General features: G+C 45.1%; 1 protein-coding gene across 1 annotated transcript in view; it reads left to right on the top strand.

The window, feature by feature from the left end:
* Window positions 1–24,604, top strand: part of LOC143818286 (pinopsin-like) — a 46,769-nt gene that overhangs the window by 4,756 nt on the left and 17,409 nt on the right. Inside the window, exon 4 of the mRNA XM_077299642.1 lies at window positions 2,931–3,170. Coding sequence (XP_077155757.1) covers window positions 2,931–3,170 — 240 coding nt within the window. The remainder of the gene's footprint in view (window positions 1–2,930; window positions 3,171–24,604) is intronic.

Raw genomic sequence — 24,604 nt, 5'->3', positions numbered from 1 at the left:
GTGTGTTGATTGACAGCTCGACTATCCAATCTAAGACTGTGAGGCGTCGACTGTCTCCAGGTGTTAATTATTCCATGTAATTGCCATGCTTCTTAACTGAGCTGCGACTCCCATAACTCTGCCAGACGTACAATCAGATTGTGAGGTTTGTTCTCCTGTGCCTTGAGTTCTATATTCTTGATCTGTTGCCTGACCTTGGATTTCGTTCTGACCATCCTCCCATTTAACCCCTTTCACCTCTTATCCTTTATCCTCCCGGTACTCTGACCTCAGAACGTTACCTGACTATGCTTTTGTCTCTTCCTTATTGGCGCATAAATAATGGATCATGGGCCCTGATGCAAAACTGCAACATTATCCCATTCTCTGCTATATATCCCCTTCTTTCTCACAAAATGCTCCCTCAAACACAGGTTGCACCCTATGTCTTCATTTATGTGATCTTATATGTATTGTAGGGGATCACGCTCTCGCGTAGCTGCTTGGAACATAATGCCACAGGGTATATATATATATATATATATATATATATATATATATATATATATATATATATGTGTGTGTGTGTAGAAAAAGAGGAACAGCACCAGAAAAAATACCTTAAAGCGTGCACACTTCCCTGACCAGCATTCCAATGGCCTTCCAGACCATAAACAAAAAGGGAAACAGCACAAAAAGATGTGGATTGTTTTATCTGAAAGGTTGCCATGCCACAGGGCATTTAAGTCCTTTTTTTACATCTTTCTGTGCTGTTTCCCTTTTTGTTTACTATATATATATATATATATATATATATATATATATATATATATATATATATATATACACCCCGTATTTTTCGGACTATAAGACGCACCTAATTATAAGACGCACCCCCAAATTTGGAAAAGAAAAAGAGAAAAAAATTATTTTCTATGTTAAATGGGGGTCTGTCTTATAATGCCAGTGTCCGTCTTACAAATCATATGTCCCTCATCCTGGTATCTATATAACCCCCATTCTTGTGCTGGCACATGCCCCCCTGTGCTGCTGTCAGGCACATGCCCCCCTGGTCACTATATGCCTCCCTGTGCTGCTGGCAGACACATGCCCCCCTGTGCTGCTGGCAGACACATGCACCCCCTGTGCTGCTGGCAGGCACATGCCACCCCCCCTACTGCTGGCAGACACATGCTTCCCCCTCTGCTGCTGGCAGGCACATGCCACCCCCCTGCTGCTGGCAGACACATGCTTCCCCCCCTCTGCTGCTGGCAGGCACATGCCACCCCCCTGCTGCTGGCAGACACATGCTTCCCCCCCTCTGCTGCTGGCAGGCACATGCCACCCCCCTGCTGCTGGCAGACACATGCCCCCCCTGTACTGCTGGCAGACACATGCCCCTCCCTGTGCTGCAGGCGGACACATGCCCCTCCCTGTGCTGCAGGCAGACACATGCGCCCCCTGTGCTGCTGGTAGGCACATGATAAAATAACAAACACTTAACTCACCTTTCCCTGATGGCTCCGTGCTCACAGCTCCTCGGTTGCGCTTCCTGTTTCCCAGGCATCGGATCATGTGACCTGGGCACACAGTGATGTCATCAATGTGCTGTGCCGATCACATGATCGGATGTCAGCACAGACACAGGAAGCAACCGAGGAGCTGTGAGCACGGAGCCATCAGGGAAAGGTGAGTTAAGTGTTTGTCATTTTATCATGTGTCTGCCAGCAGCACAGGGGGGCATATAAGACTGACAGGGGGGCCATATCCATGATGGGAGTGGGGAGGGAGATGCAGGCATATGTAATATTCGCTGCTCCCCTGTGAATCAACTCAGCACAGGTTCAGCACCGAGGTGATGGACAGCGGGTGCAGTGAATATTACATGAGGCTAATGAGTGGGAGCACAGGTCCTCCTGCTGTCTCAGCAGTCCGCAGGCAGCACACCCCAGCCCCCTGACACCACTCCAGAGCTGCTCCCCCTCCTCTACAGCACAGCACATCACACAGACTTGGATTATAAGACGCACCCCCCACTTTCCCCAAACATTTTGGGGAACAAAAGTGCATCTTATAGTCCGAAAAATACGGTATATATATAAAAGTAGTATAATGTTTATTTCCACTGGTTGCACAATAGCAAAAACAAAACCATAAACATGAAATCCCTAGCCTTGTACAGGCGCTAATTAAACATACAGACCCTAGATATTCAGATATGGCTGAGCTAGTCTCAGTTTGGTCACAAAAAACAGCTATCATCCATAGCAACCAGAGATGCTTGCAGTTTCGTGCACACAGCCAACATAATCCACTCTGTTCAATTTCACCCAGCCAACTGACCAGTGACGCTATGGCCTGTTTCTAGTTATAGCTATCCATCTACACATAATCTGTAGTGCTAGGATTTAACCTTAGCCTACCTGGCTTTCCTACAGTATTTATATCAGGAGATCATTTTGAATATGTTTCCCTTTGACTAAGACACAGCCTTTGTCAGTGGCAAAAATGTATTTAGTCACCTGTGCATATAAACATAACACATGTTGAAAAATGACATTTAAAAGCATAACTCCAAATGTAACGTACAGAACAATATCACAAAATAACCTTATACACTAATGGATCAACCTATTATAATGATACCGATGTATGAGTATATGGCACCAGGCTATATGCCATAAACCCACACATGTTCAATGTGACCAATCACAAAAAATTAATTACATTGATTTTAATTTTCAATTTTTGGGGATTAACTACATTTACACATCTAATTCTTGATCATTACCTGCAACAATTTTCAACAAAACAGTCCCGGATTTTGGCCTAATAATTAATAGTGTTAGGAATAGTTTTTTATTTTATTTTATCTTTACAGTTATATTAATACAATATCTTGGCAGAAATCTTACAGAGTGATAACTGTAGTACTTGTTCTTCTATAATAGGTTGCAGCCCAGCAAAAAGAATCAGAGACAACTCAGCGAGCCGAGCGGGAGGTGTCTAGGATGGTTGTTGCCATGGTTATGGCTTTTCTCATCTGCTGGTTACCTTATGCTATATTTGCTATGTTGATGGCAACAAATAAGGATATTGTTATTGACCCTTCTTTGGCATCAATGCCTTCATATTTCTCAAAAACAGCCACTGTATACAATCCTGTCATATATGTCTTCATGAACAAACAGGTCAGTATCAACACAACTGATCATTGCATTAAAATAAATGTACACACCAGTTATAAGTATATTGTAAACTGAGTATTGCCTATAAATCAGACGTGTACCTAGCTATGTAAGTAAACTCATGGGTGCACATACTATTTGTGCAACCTGTGCAGCTGTACAAGGGCCCAATAGTGAAAAAGGTCTGATTAAAGCAGCTTCCAATTGTCTGTTAGTAATGAATTTCATAAATCACAGCTACTGGTGGAATTAAGAGGTGTTCCTTGATGAGCTATCAGAGAGCATGTAGCCTATGAACTCTTCTTACTTAGATCAGAGTCCACCTGTGTCCTCCTCCAAACTACTCTGTCCTCCTCCAGACACTTCTGTCCTTCTCCAGATTCTGACTGTCTTCCTACAGACTTCTTTTCCTCCTTCAGCACTTCCATCCTTCTCCAGACACCTCTGTCATCATCCAGACACCTCTGCCTACTCCAAACACTCCTGTCCTCCTTCAAATTTTTCTGAGTAAAATTTCCAGTATAACATTTTGTATATAAAATGCATTTTTGTTTACAAAGTAAAGACTTTCCTTTCTATTGAAATGTCTGATTGGTACATACGACAAAGATATTACTGTTTATCAGATACCTTATATCCTTCACTGGGTACGTGTCTCCTTCTCCAGATATCTCTGATCCAGATTCTTCTGCTCTTCTCCAGACACCTTTGTCCTCCTCCACCACACACTTTTTTCCTTCTCCGGACACCCCTGTCCACCCCACCTCCCCACCAATGTCCTTAACATTCTTAAATGAGATAAGCTTCTGTGATTTTGCATTTATCAGGTTAACCTTGGCTACATCTGTACATGTTGTAAAAAGTGTACATTCATATATACATGTGCATTACACTGTGTTCCAAATTATTATGCAAATAATATTTCCTCATATTTTCTCTACATTACCTATCTGAATTGCAGTCATTGTTATTTTCCAGTCATCTACTATTCTAGTATAATTGCAATGTTTTGGAACAAACTGCCTATGAAAACAGTATCTTTAAAAAAAAAAAAAAAAGACACTCAAAATGCATGTTCCAAATTATTATGCACAGCAGAGTTTTCAACCTTTTTTTTTATTTTGAACAAAAAAAATGGTCAGTTGTGAAGTTATAAGCATTATCAGCTGATTACAAAATGAAATCAAACAGTTTTCAAGTGAAAACTTTATTCTAAGTGATGTTACATTTGCACATAGGACTCCTTGTTGGAAAGGAGCTTCTGAACTCTCTCGTCCATTGAATTTGTCAGTTTTTGGATGGTTTCTGCTTCAATTGTTTTGCATGTGGACAGAATACCCTCCCAGAGCTGTTGCTTAGATGTGAACTGCCTCCCGCCATCATAGACACTCATTTTGATGATGCTCCAGAGGTTCTCAATGGGGTTGAGGTCAGGGGAAGATGGTGGCCACACCATAAGTTTGTCCTCTTTTATGCCCATAGCAGCCAGAGATGCAGATGTGTTTTTTGCAGCATGGGACGGTGCATTATCATGCATGAAAATGATCTTGCTGCGGAAAGCACGGTTCTTCTTCTTGAACCATGGCAGGAAGTGTTGTTTTAGAAACTCCACATAGATTATGGAGTTCATCTTTACCCCTTCAGGGATCATAAAGGGGCCGACAATCTCTCTCCCCATGATTCCAGCCCAAAACATTACCCCACCTCCTCCTTGTTGGCGCCTTAGCCGTGTTTTCATGGGGTGTCCATCAACCAGCCATCCTCCACTCCATCCATCTGGACCATCGAGCGTTGCACGGCACTCATCGGTGAACAAAACAGTTTGGAAGTCAGTCTTCATGTATCGTTTGGCCCGCTGGAGCCGTTTCTGCTTGTGTGCAGTGGATAGAGGTGGTCGACAGGATGGCTTACGCACAGCTGAAAACCTCTGAAGGACCCTGCATCTTGATGTTCTGGGGACGTTGGAGGCACCAGCAGCTTCAAAAACTTGTCTGCTGCTATGACAAGGCATTTTTGCAGCTGCTCTTTTAACCTTACGCAATTGCCTGTTGTAAAGAGTCCTCAATTTTTCCTTATTAGCACGTACACGTGTGTGCTGGGAATCAGCTACATACTTCTTGATTGTATACCAAACAAGAAAACGTGTATGCACAAAGATAGGGATCACCACAACAGTATTTAGAAAAATATAAACAATCTTTATTTTGAAACAGTCCACACAGAACAATTTTAAAAACATTTAAAAACCCACACCATCGTTGTTGGGTACTGGGTCCACATCAATAATAGACAAATGTCACAAAATAATTGTAAATCACACAGCAGCCTAATGCTTGATGTACTACAAGTGCACATAAATAGATCACGTATGCCAGTCCATACACAAAGGTTGTATATCCAATCACCCTGTATACCCTCAGTATGACCTTGAGGAAGACGCTTGCTGCGTCGATACGTGTGGGTCTTTGTATCCACACAGCCCTTCTAATCGGATAGACTGCACATTATAGGGTTGCAGGGTATTTTACCCTGGAAAGTTAGGTAAGAGCCCTTTCTTTACTGAAGGGTTGGAGCGGGCATAAGGCATTAAGGCATCTTCTGCCTATACATTTCCATTATTTGGGACTTCGTTTTCTGACTGCCTCCCTCCCTTCCCTGCAAGTATTTATAGGTAGGAGAGTAAGATTTGGTGGCTCTATTATATCGGCCAATCATACTGGTATACAGGGTGATTGGATATACAACCTTTGTGTATGGACTGGCATACGTGATCTATTTATGTGCACTTGTAGTACATCAAGCATTAGGCTGCTGTGTGATTTACAATTATTTTGTGACATTTGTCTATTATTGATGTGGACCCAGTACCCAACAACAATGGTGTGGGTTTTTAAATGTTTTTAAAATTGTTCTGTGTGGACTGTTTCAAAATAAAGATTGTTTATATTTTTCTAAATAATGTTGTGGTGATCCCTATCTTTGTGCATACACGTTTTCTTGTTTGGTATACTATATAGAGTATGCATATGGTGATCCCCGTTGCTTAACCTCAAATGGATGGTGCCCGCTCACTTACATTCTGTTGTATACTTCTTGATTGTGCGATGATCACGATGAAGTGTCTTGGCAATGTTGATTGTAGTCATGCCTTGACCTAAATACTCCACAATTTGTTGCTTCTCAGCAGCCGACACATCCTTTTTCTTTCCCATTTTGGCAAAAAATGTAGGCTGCTTAATAATGTGGAACAGCCTTCTTAAGTAGTCTTGCCTTTATTTGGACACACCTGCCAAACTAATTTGCACAGGTATCTGCAATTGCTTTCAGTGATATAAAGAGCCCTGACACACATCACCAACAATGAGTTTAAATGACAAACAAAAAAATTCTAACCTTATCACTCCTAAACTCTTTGTGCATAATAATTTGGAACACAGTGTATACAGACTCTCATCAAAAATTTTAAAAGAGGGGTATCTAAGACAACTCAATAATTCCATTTAAGACCCAGATTCACATGAGGTAGAGCTATACAGTAGTGTTGGGTTCACAGTCTCACAGGCTCACTGCAAACCTAATTGGCACAATTCCAAATATCTTGAGCTTCTGAGAGTTGAGAGTGGTATATAATTTGCATTTAGCTCCACCATAGTAAAGATGATTTTTCTGCCTACAGTTGTGTGAAAAAGTGTTTGCCCCCTTCCTGATTTTCTATCCTTTTGCATGTTTGTCACACTTAAGTGTTTCAGATGACCAAACAAATTTTAATATTAGACAAAGTTAACACAAGTAAACACAAAATGCAGTTTTTAAATGAAGGTCTTTATTAATAAGGGAAAAAGAAATCCAAACCTACAGGGCCCTGTGTCAAAAAGTGATTGACGCCTAAACCTAATAAATGGTTGGGCCACCCTTAGCAGCAACAAGTGAAATCAAGCATTTGGATTAACTAGCAATGAGTCTTTTACAATGTTCTGGAGGAATTTTGGCCAGCTCATCAATTCAGCCACATTGGAGGGTTTCCGAGCATGAACCACCTTTTTAAGGTCATACCAGAGCATCTCAAACAGATTAAGGTCAGGACTTTGACTAGGCCACTTCAAAGTCTTAAGTTTGTTTTTCTTAAGCCATTCAGAGATAGACATGCTGGTGTGTTTTGGTTCATTGTCCTCCTGCACAAACCAAGTGTGCTTCAGCTTGAGGTCACAAACAGATGGCCGGACATTCTCATTCAGGATTTTCCATTTACCACAGCAAGTCTTCCAGGTCCTGAAGCAGCAAAACAGCCCCCAGACCATCACACTACCACCACCATATTTTACTGTTGGTATGATGTTCCTTTTCTGAAATGCGGTGTTACTTCTATGCCAGATGTAATGCGACATACACCTTCCAAAAAGTTAAACTTTTGTCTCGTCCGTTCACAGAGTATTGTCCCAAGAGTCTTAGGGATCATCAAGATGTTTTCTGGCAAAACCGAGATGAGACTTTATGTTCTTATTGCTCAGCAGTGATTTTCGCCTTGCAGCTCTGCCATGCAGGCCATTTCTGCCCAGTCACTTTCCTATGGTAGAGTCAAGAACACTGACCTCAACTGAGGCAAGTGATGCCAGCAGTTCTTTGGATGTTGTTGTGAAGTCTTTTCTCATCTCTTGAATGAGTCTTTGGGTAATTTTGGTCTGCTGGCCACTCCTGGGAGGATTCACCAGTGTTCCATGTTTTCGCCATTTGTAGATAACAGCTGTCACTGTGGTTCGCTGGAGTCCTAAAGCTTTAGAAAAGGCTTTATAACCTTTTCCAGACTGATAGATCTCAATTACTTTGTTACTTATTTGTTTCAGAATTACTTTGGATTGCAGCATGATGTCTAGCTTTTGAGGATCTTTTGGTCTGCTTCACTGTCAGGCAGATTTAAGTGATTTCTCAATTGAGAAGTGGTGTGACAGTAATCAGAAATCCTACAAGAACACACAAAGTCATTGTCCAAAAAATTATAATAAAAATATAACAAAGTTTATTATACTATACATAACAAAAATCACATTTGTCATCATCTAACGCAACAACAGACAAGGCACATAGAAGGTTAATGTGTGAAGGACACAAAAAACGCTGATTAAATCACAGGCTTTGCAGGCTAACAGGAATCAAGTACCCTATACCTCAATATAGTAATCAGGCCTGGCTAGGGAGTTTACAGTCAGCTTCCCAAAGATGTGATAAACCACAGTTAATTTATGGTTTAAGGGGGCAGGCAATCACTTTTTCACACAGGGCCCTGTAGGTTTTGGATTTCTTTTCCCCTTAATAATAAAGACCTTCATTTAAAAACTGCATTTTGTGTTTACTTGTGTTTTCTTTGTCTAATATTTAAATTTGTTTGCTGATCTGAAACATATAAGTGTGATAAACATATGAAAAAATAGGAAATTAGGAAGGAGTCAAACACTTTTTCACACAACTGTAGATATACTGCCATATTACCACATAATGTCAAAATGAAAAGTGAGGTTTCATCCATTCTGGATCATACCTGTTAGGGCTGGCGGAATGCACGGAGTAAATATGGAGACAGTATAGGTGCGTTCGCAGCCTGGGGTCTACCGTGCGTGAGTGGAACCTGCTGCTAGTAAATGGCGGCACTATATGGCGGTACTACGCCTGAATAGACACGGGTTCCGTCACCCGGTCTGTATAGGAGCGAACTCTGTTGCTTCACAGAATCGCCAGGATTAAAGGTAACGCTGTGCTCTGTTAACTTCACAGAGGATCGCAGCTCACTATCGGAGCAGGTAGCATACAGTGGTCATACAGTCAGCAACAGCACACAAACAACTCCTCTACGGAGGTGCTGAAATTCTAGTGGCAATACGCCAGCCCTAAATTCACACACACAAACTCCTCTCCGGAGGTGCCGCAATTCTAGTGGCTATGCAGCCGACCCTGAGCACATGCTGACAGAGACCACAAAGTAGCTCAGCTCATACACAAGAACTACTTGCTACTTGCGCATGGCCGTGCGGCCATGCGAACCTTTTATAGAGAAAGCTCTTCAGGACCTGAGCATGTGACCCCCGACCTCCAATGAGAGGTCGTCCCTTGGGCATGCTCAGTGGAGGAAACGCGGGACTTAGTCCCAGGAGCATTTGCTTGCCGCTGAACAGTGCTGGTTACAATGGCTGAGCCTGGAAGATCAGCAGTAACCAAGCGCACAGTATCTGACTGAGCCAGACGCTGGGACCGACGTCTCTGCTGATCAGGCTCCACTGAAGCTGAAGAAGAATGGGAGACCGCAGCGGAGGTGGCTCGAGATTCCCCCTGTGCAGCAGCGGGAACTCGACACCTAACATTACCCCCCTCCTAGGGCCCCCTGTTGTGAACTATACTTCTTGGCTCCCTCTTGTGGTCACTAGTGATTTGGCACTTGGATTGTCTTTTACCAGGTTGGTACTCACCTGCTTCGTTAGGCCTGGGGTGTTGCTATTTAAACTTCCTGGATTCTCAGTCCAGTGCCTGGCATCGTTGTAATCAGTTCATTTCTGTTTGCTCCTGTCTTCAGGTCCTGGTTCTTTGCAAGATAAGCTAAGTCCTGCTTTCTTATTTTTTGTTATTTTGCTTTGTTCATATTTTTGTCCAGCTTGTACAATATGTGATTCCTGATATTGCTGGAAGCTCTAGGGGGCTGATATTCTCCCCGTTCACCGTTAGTCAGTTTGGGGGTTCTTGGATATTCAGCGTGGATATTTTGCAGGGTTTTTTGCTGACCATATAAGTCATCTTACTATTTTCTGCTATTAGTCAGTGGGCCTCTCTTTGCTAAAATCTAGTTCATTCTTACGTTTGTCTTTTCTTCTTACCTCACCGTTATTATTTGTTGGGGACTTGTATTACTTTGGGGTCTTTTCTCTGGAGGCAAGAGAGGTCTTATTTTCCCTGATAGGGTTAGTTAGGTCTCCGGCTGGCGCGAGACGTCTAGAATCAACGTAGGCACGTTCCCCGGCTGCTGTTAGTTGTTTGTGCTAGGATCAGGTATATGGTCAGCCTAGTTACCACGTCCCTATGAGCTGGTATTTATGTTTGCAGACTTTTGCTGTAATCTCTGAGATCCTTGCCATTGGGATCATAACAGTATGCCAGGCCATGAATAGTTAATGCATTGCAGAAGTGGGATTAAAAGAAAAGGAGTTCTGAGGTTTTTTTTTCTCCTCTTTCATTCTTCCCCTTTTTCTCAGAGTGGCTGTAAGCTTTGCTGCAGACATGAATGCTCAGACCTTGATTACTAGTGTGGATCAGCTTGCTGCACGAGTGCAGAGCATTCAGGATTTTGTTGTTAGCAGTCCTATGTCTGAGCCTAAGATACCTATTCCTGAGCTGTTCTCTGGAGATCGATTTAAATTTAGGAATTTTAGGAATAATTGTCAATTGTTTCTATCTTTGAAACCTCGTTCGTCTGGAGATTCAGCTCAGCAAGTTAAAAATTGTTATCTCCTTTTTGCGTGGCGACCCTCAGGATTGGGCTTTCTCGTTAGCGCCAGGAGATCCGGCATTGGCGGATGTCGATGCGTTTTTTCTGGCGCTTGGATTGCTTTATGAGGAGCCTAATCTTGAAATTCAGGCAGAAAAAGCTCTACTGGCTATCTCTCAGGGCCAGGATGAAGCCGAAGTGTATTGCCAAAAATTTCGGAAATGGTCCGTGCTTACTCAATGGAATGAATGTGCTCTGGCCGCAAATTTCAGAAATGGCCTTTCTGAAGCCATTAAGAATGTGATGGTGGGTTTCACAATTCCTACAAGTCTGAATGATTCTATGGCGCTGGCTATTCAGATTGATCGGCGTTTGCGGGAGCGCAAATCGCTAATCCTCTGGCGGTGTGTCTGAACAGACACCTGTTTCAATGCAATGTGATAGAAACCCCGATCCAGCAATGCAATGTGATAGAATCCTGACTAGAACCGAACGACAAAATCATAGACGACAGAATGGGCTGTGTTTTTACTGTGGTGATTCTACACATGTTATATCAGCATGCTCTAAACGCCTAACCAAGGTTGTCAGTCCTGTCTCCATTGGTAATTTGCAGCCTAAATTTATTTTGTCTGTGACTTTAATTTGTTCATTGTCTTCCTACCCTGTTATGGCGTTTGTGGATTCAGGTGCTGCCCTGAGTCTTATGGACTTGTCGTTTGCCAAGCGCTGCGGTTTTGTCCTGGAGCCTTTAAAAATTCCTATTCCTCTCAGAGGAATTGATGCTACGCCACTGGCGGAAAATAAACCACAGTTTTGGACACAAGTGACCATGTGCATGACTCCTGAACATCAGGAGGTGATTCGTTTTCTTGTTCTGCATAAAATGAGTGATTTGGTCGTGTTAGGTCTGCCATGGTTACAGACCCATAATCCTGTTTTGGATTGGAAGGCTATGTCTGTGTCGAGTTGGGGTTGTCAGGGAATTCATTGCGATTCTCCGCCGGTGTCTATTGCTACTTCTACTCCTTCAGAGGTTCCTGAGTATTTGTGTGACTATCAGGATGTATTCAGTGAGTCCAGGTCCAGTGATCTTCCTCCTCATAGGGACTGTGACTGCGCTATAGATTTGATTCATGGCAGTAAATTTCCTAAGGGACGATTATTTAATTTGTCTGTACCCGAGCATGCCGCGATGCGTTCTTATGTCAAGGAGTCTTTGGAGAAGGGGCATATTCGTCCATCCTCTTCCCCTCTTGGTGCGGGATTCTTTTTTGTGGCCAAGAAGGACGGGTCTTTGAGACCTTGTATAGACTATCGGCTTCTGAATAAAATCACTGTTAAGTTTCAGTATCCTTTGCCACTATTGTCAGACTTGTTTGCTCGGATTAAGGGTGCCAAGTGGTTCACCAAGATAGATCTTCGTGGTGCGTACAACCTTGTGCGCATTAGGCAGGGAGATGAATGGAAAACTGCATTCAATATGCCCGAAGGTCATTTTGAATACTTGGTGATGCCCTTTGGGCTCTCTAATGCTCCTTCAGTGTTTCAGTCCTTTATGCATGATATCTTCCGGAAGTATCTGGATAAATTTATGATTGTTTATCTGGATGATATTCTGGTTTTCTCGGATGATTGGGATTCTCATGTAAAGCAGGTCAGGATGGTGTTTCAGGTTTTGCGTGATAATGCTTTGTTTGTGAAGGGCTCAAAGTGTCTCTTTGGAGTGCAGAAAGTTTCCTTTTTGGGTTTTATTTTCTCCCCTTCTGCTGTGGAGATGGACCCAGTCAAGGTCCGAGCTATTCATGATTGGACTCAGCCCACGTCTGTTAAGAGTCTTCAGAAGTTCTTGGGGTTTGCTAATTTCTACCGTCGCTTTATCGCTAATTTTTCTAGCGTTGTTAAACCTTTGACGGATATGACCAAGAAAGGTTCTGATGTGGCTAATTGGGCCCATGCAGCCGTGGAGGCCTTCCAGGAGCTGAAGCGCCGGTTTACTTTGGCGCCTGTTTTGTGCCAGCCTGATGTCTCACTTCCCTTTCAGGTTGAAGTGGATGCTTCTGAGATCGGTGCTGGGGCTGTTTTGTCGCAGAGAGGCTCTGGTTGCTCTGTGATGAGACCATGTGCCTTTTTCTCTAGGAAGTTTTCGCCTGCTGAGCGGAACTATGATGTTGGTAATCGGGAGTTGTTGGCCATGAAGTGGGCATTTGAGGAGTGGCGTCATTGGCTCGAGGGTGCTAAGCATCGTGTGGTGGTCTTGACTGATCACAAAAATTTGATGTATCTCGAGTCTGCTAAGCGCCTGAATCCTAGACAGGCTCGTTGGTCATTGTTTTTCTCTCGTTTTGACTTTATGGTCTCGTACCTGCCTGGTTCGAAGAATGTTAAGGCTGATGCTCTTTCTAGGAGCTTTGTGCCTGACTCTCCTGGAGTCTCGGAGCCAGCTGGTATTCTTAAAGAGGGAGTAATTGTGTCGGCCATATCTCCTGATTTGCGACGTGTGTTGCAGAGATTTCAGGCTGGTAGACCTGACTCTTGCCCACCCGACAGACTGTTTGTTCCTGATAAATGGACCAGCAAAGTCATTTCCGAGGTTCATTCCTCGGTGTTGGCAGGACATCCGGGAATTTTTGGTACCCGAGATTTGGTGGCTAGGTCCTTTTGGTGGCCTTCCTTGTCACGGGATGTGCGGTCATTTGTGCAGTCCTGTGGGACTTGTGCTCGCGCTAAGCCTTGTTGTTCTCGTGCTAGCGGGTTGCTTTTGCCCTTGCCCGTCCCGAAGAGGCCTTGGACACACATTTCCATGGATTTTATTTCTGATCTTCCGGTGTCTCAGGGAATGTCTGTCATCTGGATGGTGTGTGATCGTTTTTCCAAGATGGTCCATTTGGTACCCTTGCCTAAGTTGCCTTCCTCTTCCGATCTGGTTCCTTTGTTTTTTCAGAATGTGGTTCGTTTACACGGCATTCCGGAGAATATCGTGTCCGACAGAGGATCCCAGTTTGTGTCCAGATTCTGGCGATCTTTTTGTGCTAAGATGGGCATTGATTTGTCGTTTTCATCTGCCTTCCATCCTCAGACTAATGGTCAAACGGAGCGAACTAATCAGACGCTGGAGGCTTATTTGAGATGTTTTGTTTCTGCGGACCAGGATGATTGGGTGACCTTCTTGCCATTGGCGGAGTTTGCCCTTAATAATCGGGCTAGTTCCACTACTTTGGTTTCGCCATTCTTCTGCAACTCTGGTTTTCATCCTCGTTTCTCCTCGGGTCATGTTGAGTCTTCTGACTGTCCTGGGGTGGATTCCGTGGTGGATAGGTTGCAGCGGATTTGGAATCATGTGGTGGACAACTTGAGGTTGTCACAGGAGAAGGCTCAGCGTTTTGCCAACCGCCGCCGCGGTGTGGGCCCCGGACTTCGTGTTGGGGATTTGGTTTGGTTGTCTTCTCGGTATGTCCCTCTGAAGGTTTCCTCTCCTAAGTTTAAGCCTCGCTTTATTGGTCCTTATAAAATTTTGGAAGTTCTTAACCCGGTTTCTTTTCGTTTGGATCTTCCGGTGTCGTTTGCCATTCACAACGTGTTCCATAAGTCTTTGTTGCGGCGGTACGTTGTGCCTGTGGTTCCTGTTGTTGAGCCTCCTGCTCCAGTGTTGGTTGAGGGCAAGTTGGAGTACGTGGTAGAGAAGATCTTGGATTCTCATCTCTCTAGATGGAGGCTTCAGTATTTGGTCAAATGGAAGGGCTATGGTCAGGAGGATAATTCCTGGGTGGCCGCCTCTGATGTTCATGCGGCCGATTTGGTTCGTGCCTTCCACGCTGCTCATCCTGGTCGCCCTGGTGGTCTTGGTGAGGGTTCGGTGACCCCTCCTTAAAGGGGGGGTACTGTTGTGAACTATACTTCTTGGCTCCCTCTTGTGGTCACTAGTGATTTGGCACTTGGATTGTCTTTTACCAGGTTGGTACTCACCTGCTTCGTTAGGCCTGGGGTGTTGCTATTTAAACTTCCTGGATTCTCAGTCCAGTGCCTGGCATCGTTGTAATCAGTTCATTTCTGTTTGCTCCTGTCTTCAGGTCCTGGTTCTTTGCAAGATAAGCTAAGTCCTGCTTTCTTATTTTTTGTTATTTTGCTTTGTTCATAATTTTGTCCAGCTTGTACAATATGTGATTCCTGATATTGCTGGAAGCTCTAGGGGGCTGATATTCTCCCCCCTCACCGTTAGTCGGTTTGGGGGTTCTTGGATATTCAGCGTGGATATTTTGCAGGGTTTTTGCTGACCATATAAGTCATCTTACTATTTTCTGCTATTAGTCAGTGGGCCTCTCTTTGCTAAAATCTAGTTCATTCTTACGTTTGTCTTTTCTTCTTACCTCACCGTTATTATTTGTTGGGGGCTTGTATTACTTTGGGGTCTTTTTTCTGGAGGCAAGAGAGGTCTTATTTTCCCTGATAGGGTTAGTTAGTTCTCCGGCTGGCGCGAGACGTCTAGAATCAACGTAGGCACGTTCCCCGGCTGCTGTTAGTTGTTTGTGCTAGGATCAGGTATATGGTCAGCCTAGTTACCACGTCCCTATGAGCTGGTATTTATGTTTGCAGACTTTTGCTGTAATCTCTGAGATCCTTGCCATTGGGATCATAACAGTATGCCAGGCCATGAATAGTTAATGCATTGCAGAAGTGGGATTAAAAGAAAAGGAGTTCTGAGGGTTTTTTTTCTCCTCTTTCATTCTTCCCCTTTTTCTCAGAGTGGCTGTAAGCTTTGCTGCAGACATGAATGCTCAGACCTTGATTACTAGTGTGGATCAGCTTGCTGCACGAGTGCAGAGCATTCAGGATTTTGTTGTTAGCAGTCCTATGTCTGAGCCTAAGATACCTATTCCTGAGCTGTTCTCTGGAGATCGATTTAAATTTAGGAATTTTAGGAATAATTGTCAATTGTTTCTATCTTTGAAACCTCGTTCGTCTGGAGATTCAGCTCAGCAAGTTAAAAATTGTTATCTCCTTTTTGCGTGGCGACCCTCAGGATTGGGCTTTCTCGTTAGCGCCAGGAGATCCGGCATTGGCGGATGTCGATGCGTTTTTTCTGGCGCTCGGATTGCTTTATGAGGAGCCTAATCTTGAAATTCAGGCAGAAAAAGCTCTACTGGCTATCTCTCAGGGCCAGGATGAAGCCGAAGTGTATTGCCAAAAATTTCGGAAATGGTCCGTGCTTACTCAATGGAATGAATGTGCTCTGGCCGCAAATTTCAGAAATGGCCTTTCTGAAGCCATTAAGAATGTGATGGTGGGTTTCACAATTCCTACAAGTCTGAATGATTCTATGGCGCTGGCTATTCAGATTGATCGGCGTTTGCGGGAGCGCAAATCGCTAATCCTCTGGCGGTGTGTCTGAACAGACACCTGTTTCAATGCAATGTGATAGAAACCCCGATCCAGCAATGCAATGTGATAGAATCCTGACTAGAACCGAACGACAAAATCATAGACGACAGAATGGGCTGTGTTTTTACTGTGGTGATTCTACACATGTTATATCAGCATGCTCTAAACGCCTAACCAAGGTTGTCAGTCCTGTCTCCATTGGTAATTTGCAGCCTAAATTTATTTTGTCTGTGACTTTAATTTGTTCATTGTCTTCCTACCCTGTTATGGCGTTTGTGGATTCAGGTGCTGCCCTGAGTCTTATGGACTTGTCGTTTGCCAAGCGCTGCGGTTTTGTCCTGGAGCCTTTAAAAATTCCTATTCCTCTCAGAGGAATTGATGCTACGCCACTGGCGGAAAATAAACCACAGTTTTGGACACAAGTGACCATGTGCATGACTCCTGAACATCAGGAGGTGATTCGTTTTCTTGTTCTGCATAAAATGAGTGATTTGGTCGTGTTAGGTCTGCCATGGTTACAGACCCATAATCCTGTTTTGGATTGGAAGGCTATGTCTGTGTCGAGTTGGGGTTGTCAGGGAATTCATTGCGATTCTCCGCCGGTGTCTATTGCTACTTCTACTCCTTCAGAGGTTCCTGAGTATTTGTGTGACTATCAGGATGTATTCAGTGAGTCCAGGTCCAGTGATCTTCCTCCTCATAGGGACTGTGACTGCGCTATAGATTTGATTCCTGGCAGTAAATTTCCTAAGGGACGATTATTTAATTTGTCTGTACCCGAGCATGCCGCGATGCGTTCTTATGTCAAGGAGTCTTTGGAGAAGGGGCATATTCGTCCATCCTCTTCCCCTCTTGGTGCGGGATTCTTTTTTGTGGCCAAGAAGGACGGGTCTTTGAGACCTTGTATAGACTATCGGCTTCTGAATAAAATCACTGTTAAGTTTCAGTATCCTTTGCCACTATTGTCAGACTTGTTTGCTCGGATTAAGGGTGCCAAGTGGTTCACCAAGATAGATCTTCGTGGTGCGTACAACCTTGTGCGCATTAGGCAGGGAGATGAATGGAAAACTGCAGTTGGCATCCTGAGTGCGGTTCCAAATGTCACGTGCCTCCACAGCCCAGTCTGCCACCCTGGAATCGGCGAAAGACACGGGCATAGGCACAGGAACCCGCGGATGCTGGCCGTAGTTAAGGAGGAATGGGGTCTGTCCAGTGGAGTCGGCTACGGCGTTGTTTAGTGCAAACTCCGCCCATGGTAGCAAGGATGCCCAGTCATCCTGCCTAGCAAAAACAAAATGTCGCAGATATGTGACCAAGGTCTGGTTGGCCCTCTCTACCAACCCATTCGTCTCGGGATGGTATGCTGAAGAGAGATTCAGCTCGATGCTGAGTAGAAGACAGAGCTCTCTCCAGAACCGAGACGCAAACTGGGGACCCTTGTCACTGACAATTTTGTCTGGCATACCGTGTAGGCCGAAAATGTGTTTAATAAACAATGCTGCCAAGGCCCATGCAGAAGGTAGCCGTGGAAGAAGCACCAAGTGCACCATTTTAGAAAAATGGTCGGTGATTACCTAAATGATGGTGCAGCCACGGGACTTGGGTAAACCCACCACAAAGTCCATCCCGACCATCTCCCAGGGCCTGTCTGCCACCGGCACGGGGAAAAGTAACCCAGCTGGCCGTTGTCGAGGAGACTTATTCTTGGCGCAGGAGACACATGCCCGAATATAGTCTCCAACATCACGGGCCATATGTGGCCACCAGTACGTCCTCGCCAGAAGCTCAGATGTCCTTTTGGTCCCAAAGTGTCCACCCACCCTAGACGAGTGAGCCCAAGAAAGAACCTCCGGTTGCAAATTCGATGACACAAAAGTCTTGCCCGGGGGCACAGACTTTAGCAAAACCAGAGCCACGGTCCTTAGACTCTCAGAAGGGACACTAAGCAGAGGTTCCTCCTCCTCCGCTGATGACACTACAGAGCGGGAGAAAGCATCGGCACAAATGTTCTTCTCCCCGGAGAGAAAATGGAGGGTGAAATGGAACCAGGAGAAGAACAGGGACCATCTGGCCTGGCGAGAATTTAGCTGCTGGGCAGTCTGTATGTAGACCAAATTCTTATGGTCGGTGAAAACTTGGAAGGGAAAGCGAGCCCCCTCCAGGATGTGTCTCCACTCTGAGAAAGCCAACTTCATGGCTAGCAACTCCCTGTCTCCGATGGAATAATTTCTCTCCGCTGGTGTGAAGGTCTTGGAGAAGAAGAAGCAAGGATGCTTCCGACCTTGAGCATCCTTCTGGAAGAGGACTGCTCCAGCACCGACGGAAGAGGCATCCACCTCCATAATAAAAGGTTTATAAACATCGGAGCGATGTAAAATGGGAGCGCTAGCGAAATGTGACTTAATTGAGAGAAAGGCTCTAGAAACCTCCTCAGACCACAATTTGGGATTTGCTCCCTTTTTGGTGAGGGCAACCAAGGGAGCTACCAAAGTTGAGAAGTGGGGAATGAACTGGCGATAGTAATTAATGAACCCCATAAAGCGCTGCACCGCTTTGAGAGAATGGGGTTCCTGCCAGTCCATCACAGCCTGTAGCTTGGCAGGATCCATAGCCAATCCCTGGGCGGAGATGATATAGCCAAGGAAAGGCAAGGACTCCTGCTCAAACACACACTTCTCCAACTTGGCGTAGAGGGAGCTTGCCCATAGGAGGTCGAAGACTTTGCAAACATCTCTCCAGTGGGAGTCTATACAGAGTCCTGGTGTTAAATGCCGTCTTCCATTCGTCCCCTTCACGGATGCGAATCAGGTTGTAAGCACCCGCAGATCTAGTTTAGTAAATACCCTCGCTCCCTGCAACCTGTCGAATAGCTCTGATATCAGAGGCAGAGGGTATTTATTCTTAACCCATTACTTGCCAAATTAGCAATTTTCTTTTTTTTTTTTAATGACAGATTTTTAATGATTTGGGTCCTAATGAATCAGAAACATTATTTGCAAAATTTTTACAAATACGGATTTTTCAGAAAAGGGCATCCTAATATTCAATTAAAAATGACAATGACATGATTTCCTATTTTGAAAACATTCATTTTACAAACACAACACAAAAAATTGGACCTAATTATAAAAATTATAAAATCATAGCTGCTATAAGCTAAAGATTAGGCGTCCCAAAAAAGGACATTGGTAGATAATGTGTTAACGGTGATGGTGTTAAAGGGACAATGTCACCCCCTCCAGCCGTTATAAACTAAAAGAGCCACCTTGTGCAGCAGTAATGCTGCAGTCTAACAAGGTGACTCTTTTAGTTTTTGTTGCTGATATTCCCACAATAAAGGTATTTATAATTTTGCTCAAATACCTATCTTTGTACCTGGAGGCAGGTCTGAAGCCTCCTCTTTGAAGCGCCCAACTGTCGTCAGTCATCTCTTCTGGGGCGATTGTCGCCGCCCCCTCAGCGCTGTTTTCGTCCGAAATCTGGTGCCTGCGCTCTGCTCTTCTGCCTGGAGCAGGAGCATAGAGCATTGGCCGTCCTAGCTCTGATGCCGGGTTCCGGTCTGTGCCTGTGTGGGCAGTGCGGCCACCCTGTTACTGAATCCCCGCACTGTGTTATGCATTATGCAACAAAAACTAAAAGAGTCACCTTGTTAGACTGCAGCATTACTGCTGCACAAGGTGGCTCTTTTAGTTTATAACAGCTGGAGGGGGTGACAGTGTCCCTTTAAGACCCCTGTAATCAATGCATGACGTAGTTCTCTGTTCTTCTTCTGCACGAAGAAGAATCCTGCCCCTGCAGGTGACACTGACTTCCTAATGAATCCTCTTGCCAGATTCTCCTGGATGTATTGGGACATCGCCTCTGTCTCCGGGAGAGACAGGGGATAGACTCGACCCCGGGGAGGCTCTGCACCAGCCAAAAGGTCAATAGTACAGTCACAGGGATGGTGGGGCAGAAGGGTCTCCGCAGCCCTCTTGGAGAATACATCTGCATAGGGCCAGTAGTGCTTGGGGAGAGAGAGGTAAGATCTGCGGGTACTTCAATAGTAGCAACCTGAACGCGCTCCCTCAGAGATCTGTCCTCACAAGATTCACTCCATCCAAAATTCTCCCCGAGGACCACTCTATATGAGGGGAGTGATAACGTAACCAAAGTATCCCTAGCAGGATCTCCTCTATTCCCTCGGGGATGACAAGGAGAGAAATATTCTCCTGAAGGGATGGAGACTGTTATGATCCTTAGTGGTTGAGGATCACGAATTACTCCAGCTAAGTAACAAACATAGGACAAGCTCTAGGGAGGTGGCAAACTGGACTAACCGCAAATCTGAACCTATCCAAACACACTAGAAGTAGCCGGTGAACGTGCCTAAAAAATCCTAGACGTCTCGAGCCAGCCGGAGGAACTAACTACCCCTAGAGAGAAAGAAAGACCTCTCTTGCCTCCAGAGAAATAATCCCCAAAGATATAGAAGCCCCCAACAAATAATAACGGTGAGGTAAGAGGAAGGCACATACACAGGGGTGAAAACAGATTCAGCAAATGAGGCCCACTAATACTAGATAGCAGAAAATAGTAAGGGGTCTGTGCGGTCAGTAAAAAACCCTAACAAAATATCCACACTGAGATTTCAAGAACCCCCGCACCAACTAACGGTGTGGGGGGAGAAACTCAGTCCCCTAGAGCAACCAGCAAGCGAGGAGATCACATCTTAGCAAGCTGGACAAGAAACATGATGAATGCTGATAATAAAAAAATGAATGGACAAAAACTTAGCTTGTCTTGGAGAGGCTGGGAGCAAGGTAATCACAAGGAATCTGAAGAGCACTAAATACATTGATAGCAGGCAAGGAACTGAGTATCCAGGTGAGTTAAATAGGAAACGAACCAAGGATAACGAACCAGCTGATGCAGCCAACCTGCAGAAGACAACACTACACAGTACCGCTTGTGACCACTAGAGGGAGCCTAAAAATAGAGTTCACAACAGGAGACATAGATAATGTAAATGGGATGGTCTGGTGTGTTATTTGTGAGGGCAGTGTCGACCCATTCACCACTCGTACAGTCACCGGCTTGGCGAGCATCACCAGCGGTATTGCGTGGCGTTGGGCGAAGGCTGAGGACATAAAATTCCCCTCTGCCCCATATTCCACACAAAGCTCAACTGTAAGAGTGGAAGGGCCAAAGGTGATTGTCCCCTTAAAGGACAGTTTGGAGGAAAACGCCGCTGTGTCTAGTAAACCTCCTCCTACTGTTACTAGACGTGGTCGTTTCCCGACCGATGGGGACATTTCTTGGCATACTGTCCTATCTGCTGGCAGACATTACAGACCACTGGTGTTCGAGCGGCCCAGGACTTAGGTCTTTCTCGAGATAACTCCATGGCCTCATGGGACTCGGATGCCTGAACAGGAGATTCCAGAGGAGTGTCGAAGGTAGGAGCCAACCGGAACATCTGCCTACACTGGGTTCGCTCCAACCTTCATTCGTTAAAACGAAGGTCGATGAGGGTGGAAATAGTTATAAGCTCCTCCAGTGTTGCAGGAATCTCCCTGGTGGCCAAGGCGTCCTTCACATGGTCAGCCAGTCCCTTCCAAAAGACTGGGATAAGGACTTTATCCGGCCACTCCAACTCAGATGCCAAAGTCCGGAAGTGGACGGCGAATTGACTGACCATGGACGATGTGCCAATGCCAGCAGTTGGAGCGCCGTATCATGGGTGACACGAGGTCCCATAAATACCTGTTTCAGAGAGTCCAAGAAGCGAAGAGCACTCTGCACCACATGATCATCGCGCTCCCACAGCGGCGTTGCCCACTCCAACGCCTTGCCCGATAGAAGGGATAAAATAAATCCCACTTTAGCCCGTTCTGTGGAAAACGTGCAGCTAGGAGCTCTGACTCACGAATCCCCGACACAGCTTACTGTCACCAGCAAACTTGTCTGGTAATGGGAGAAAGGATAAAGTCGGAGCAGGGGTGGCAGTGGACAAACTGGCTACAGCCACACTAGCAGCCTGAACAGCGATTGCGGTGACAGCCACAGCCGAGGTTGTGGGTTCAAGAGCCACCAACCTGCCCTCCAGCTGCTGGATGTACCATTGTAGACGCTGATCGTCCGCCATTACTAGCCAGACCCTGGCACTAGTATACAGTTAAGGTTGGCGGAACGCACCGAGTAAATATGGAGATAGTATAGGTGCGTTCGCAGCCCGGGGTCCACCGTGCAGAAGTGGAACCTGCTGCTAGTAAATGGCAGCACTGTATGGCGGCACTATGCCTGAATAGACATGGGTTCCGTCACCCGGTCTATATAGGAGCAAACTCTGTTGCTTCACAGAGTCTCCGGGATTAAAGGTAACGCTGTGCTCTGTTAACCTCACAGAGGATTACAGCTCACTAACGGAGCAGGTAGCATACAGTGGTCATACAGTCAGCAACAGCACACAAACAACCCCTCTCCGGAGGTGCCGGAATTCTAGTGGCTATACGCCAGCCCTAAATTCACACACACAAACTCCTCTCCGGAGGTGCCAGAATTCTAGTGGCTATACAGCCGACCCTGAGCACATGCTGACACAGATCACAAAGTAGCTAAGCTCATACACAAGGACATAAGTTGATACTAACGCATGGCCATGCGGCCATGCGAACTTCTTATAGAGAAAGCTCTCCAGGACCTTCCTAGTGGTCCAATAGGAACTGCTTCAGGACTTGAGCATATGACCCCTGACCTCCAATAAGAGGTCGTCCCTTGGGCATGCTCAGTGGAGGAAAAGCAGGACTTCGTCCCAGGAGTGTCTGCTCGCCGCTGAACAGTGCTGGTTACAATGGCTGAGCCTGGAAAATCAGCAGTAACCAAGCGCACAGTATCTGACTGAGCCAGACGCTGGGACCAACGTCTCCGCTGAGCAGGCTGAAGAAGAATGGGAGACCGCAGCGGAGGTGGCTCGAGATTTCCCCTGTGCAGCGGCGGGAACTCGACACCTAACAATACCTTGCCTAGATAACAGTATCCACAAAGTACAATAATAGCTTCACATAATACCATACTTTGTACCATACTTTATAGTTTCATTTAGTGCCTATAATTCCATTTATTACCAGCATACAGTGAAACAATTGATGCAAAATTCCAGAATGCCAAATAGTGCCCAGAGCAGCTATCCCTTACTATATGTTTTCACCACTGTGTAAATGACAGAAAAACTTAAAACTAGCTTTACAATAGGTTAGTAGTTTATGACTCTTGAACACAAAGCTCCATACTACCCACTAAGGCCGGGTTCACATTTGCGTTCAGGGGCTTTGTGGAGGGCTGCGTATGTCCTCCGTTAAGCCCCGCATACTTCTGCATGCGTCTTGCGTACGTATCTTTAACATTGGGTATGCAGGACATACGGATGCGTCATTTTGACGTGCCTGCCGTCCGCACAAAACGCAACTCGTTGTGTTCCCGTGCGGTCGGCAGATGCGTCAAAACAACGCATCCACATAAATCTGCATGTTCTGCGTACCCAATGTTAAAGATAGGTACGCAAGACGCATGCAGAAGTATGCAGAAGTAGGCGGGGCTTAATGGAGGACGTACGCAACCCTCCGCAAAGCCCTGAACGCAAATGTGAACTTAGCCTAAGGCAGCTAAAGCAATTTGTATGCCCTTGGGCATGTAACTGTATAAGGCTACGTTCACATTTGCGTTGTGTGCCGCAGCGTCGGCGACGCAATGCACAACGCAAATGTAACCACATGCACAACGCAGCGTTTTGTGACACATGCGTCCACTTTTGCATGGTTTTGGGCGCAGAAAAAACTGCAACTTGCTGCGTCCTCGGCGCCCTGACGCATGCACCACAGTGACGCATGCGTCACAAAACACAAGTGCTAAGCATGTCCATGCGCCCCCATATTAAATATAGGGGCGCATGACGCATGCGGCGACGCTGCGGCGCAGAACGCTAATGTGAACGTAGCCTAACAGGGATTAGTTTATATGAAAAAGGTTATCCCACAAACAGTTCACTGTTAAAATAATATTTTCATACCTAGGAATCACAGTGTAACTCCTAGTTACATAAATTTAAAGATCACCTGTTGGTCTATTCATGCTGCCCAATACACAGACAGCGTGAATCAGAGCCTTGCTGCGTGATTGTAGCCAGGTATGTTTATTTAACCTCTTCACACCCGTGCATTTTTTTCGTGGGTTTTTTTTTTGTTTTTTCGTCTTTTCCACCCATTTTTCAAAGACCAATAACTATTTTATTTTTCTGTTGAGTTTTTTTTAATTTAAGTGGTGAAAAAAAATCAGACATTTTTAACAAAGAAATATATTGGTTTTGTCGTCATTTTCTGAGACTCGCAACTTTTTCAATTTTCAGGAAATGGAGCTGGGTGAGGTTTGATTTTTTGCTCCCTGATCTAATGTTTTTACTGATACCATCTTGGGGTACATACAATGTTTTTATTGCCTTTTACTGCATTTAATTGCAATGTTTCATTGGCCAAACAAAGGTATTGGTACTTTTGACACTGTGGACAGGTGCCAAGTCCTACTGGAGAATGAAATTTCCATCTCCAAAAAGATTGTC

Source organism: Ranitomeya variabilis, chromosome 3 (assembly GCF_051348905.1).
Source record: "Ranitomeya variabilis isolate aRanVar5 chromosome 3, aRanVar5.hap1, whole genome shotgun sequence".
Classification (NCBI taxonomy): Eukaryota; Metazoa; Chordata; class Amphibia; order Anura; family Dendrobatidae; genus Ranitomeya; species Ranitomeya variabilis.
This window is presented reverse-complemented; position numbering and strand designations above follow the sequence as displayed.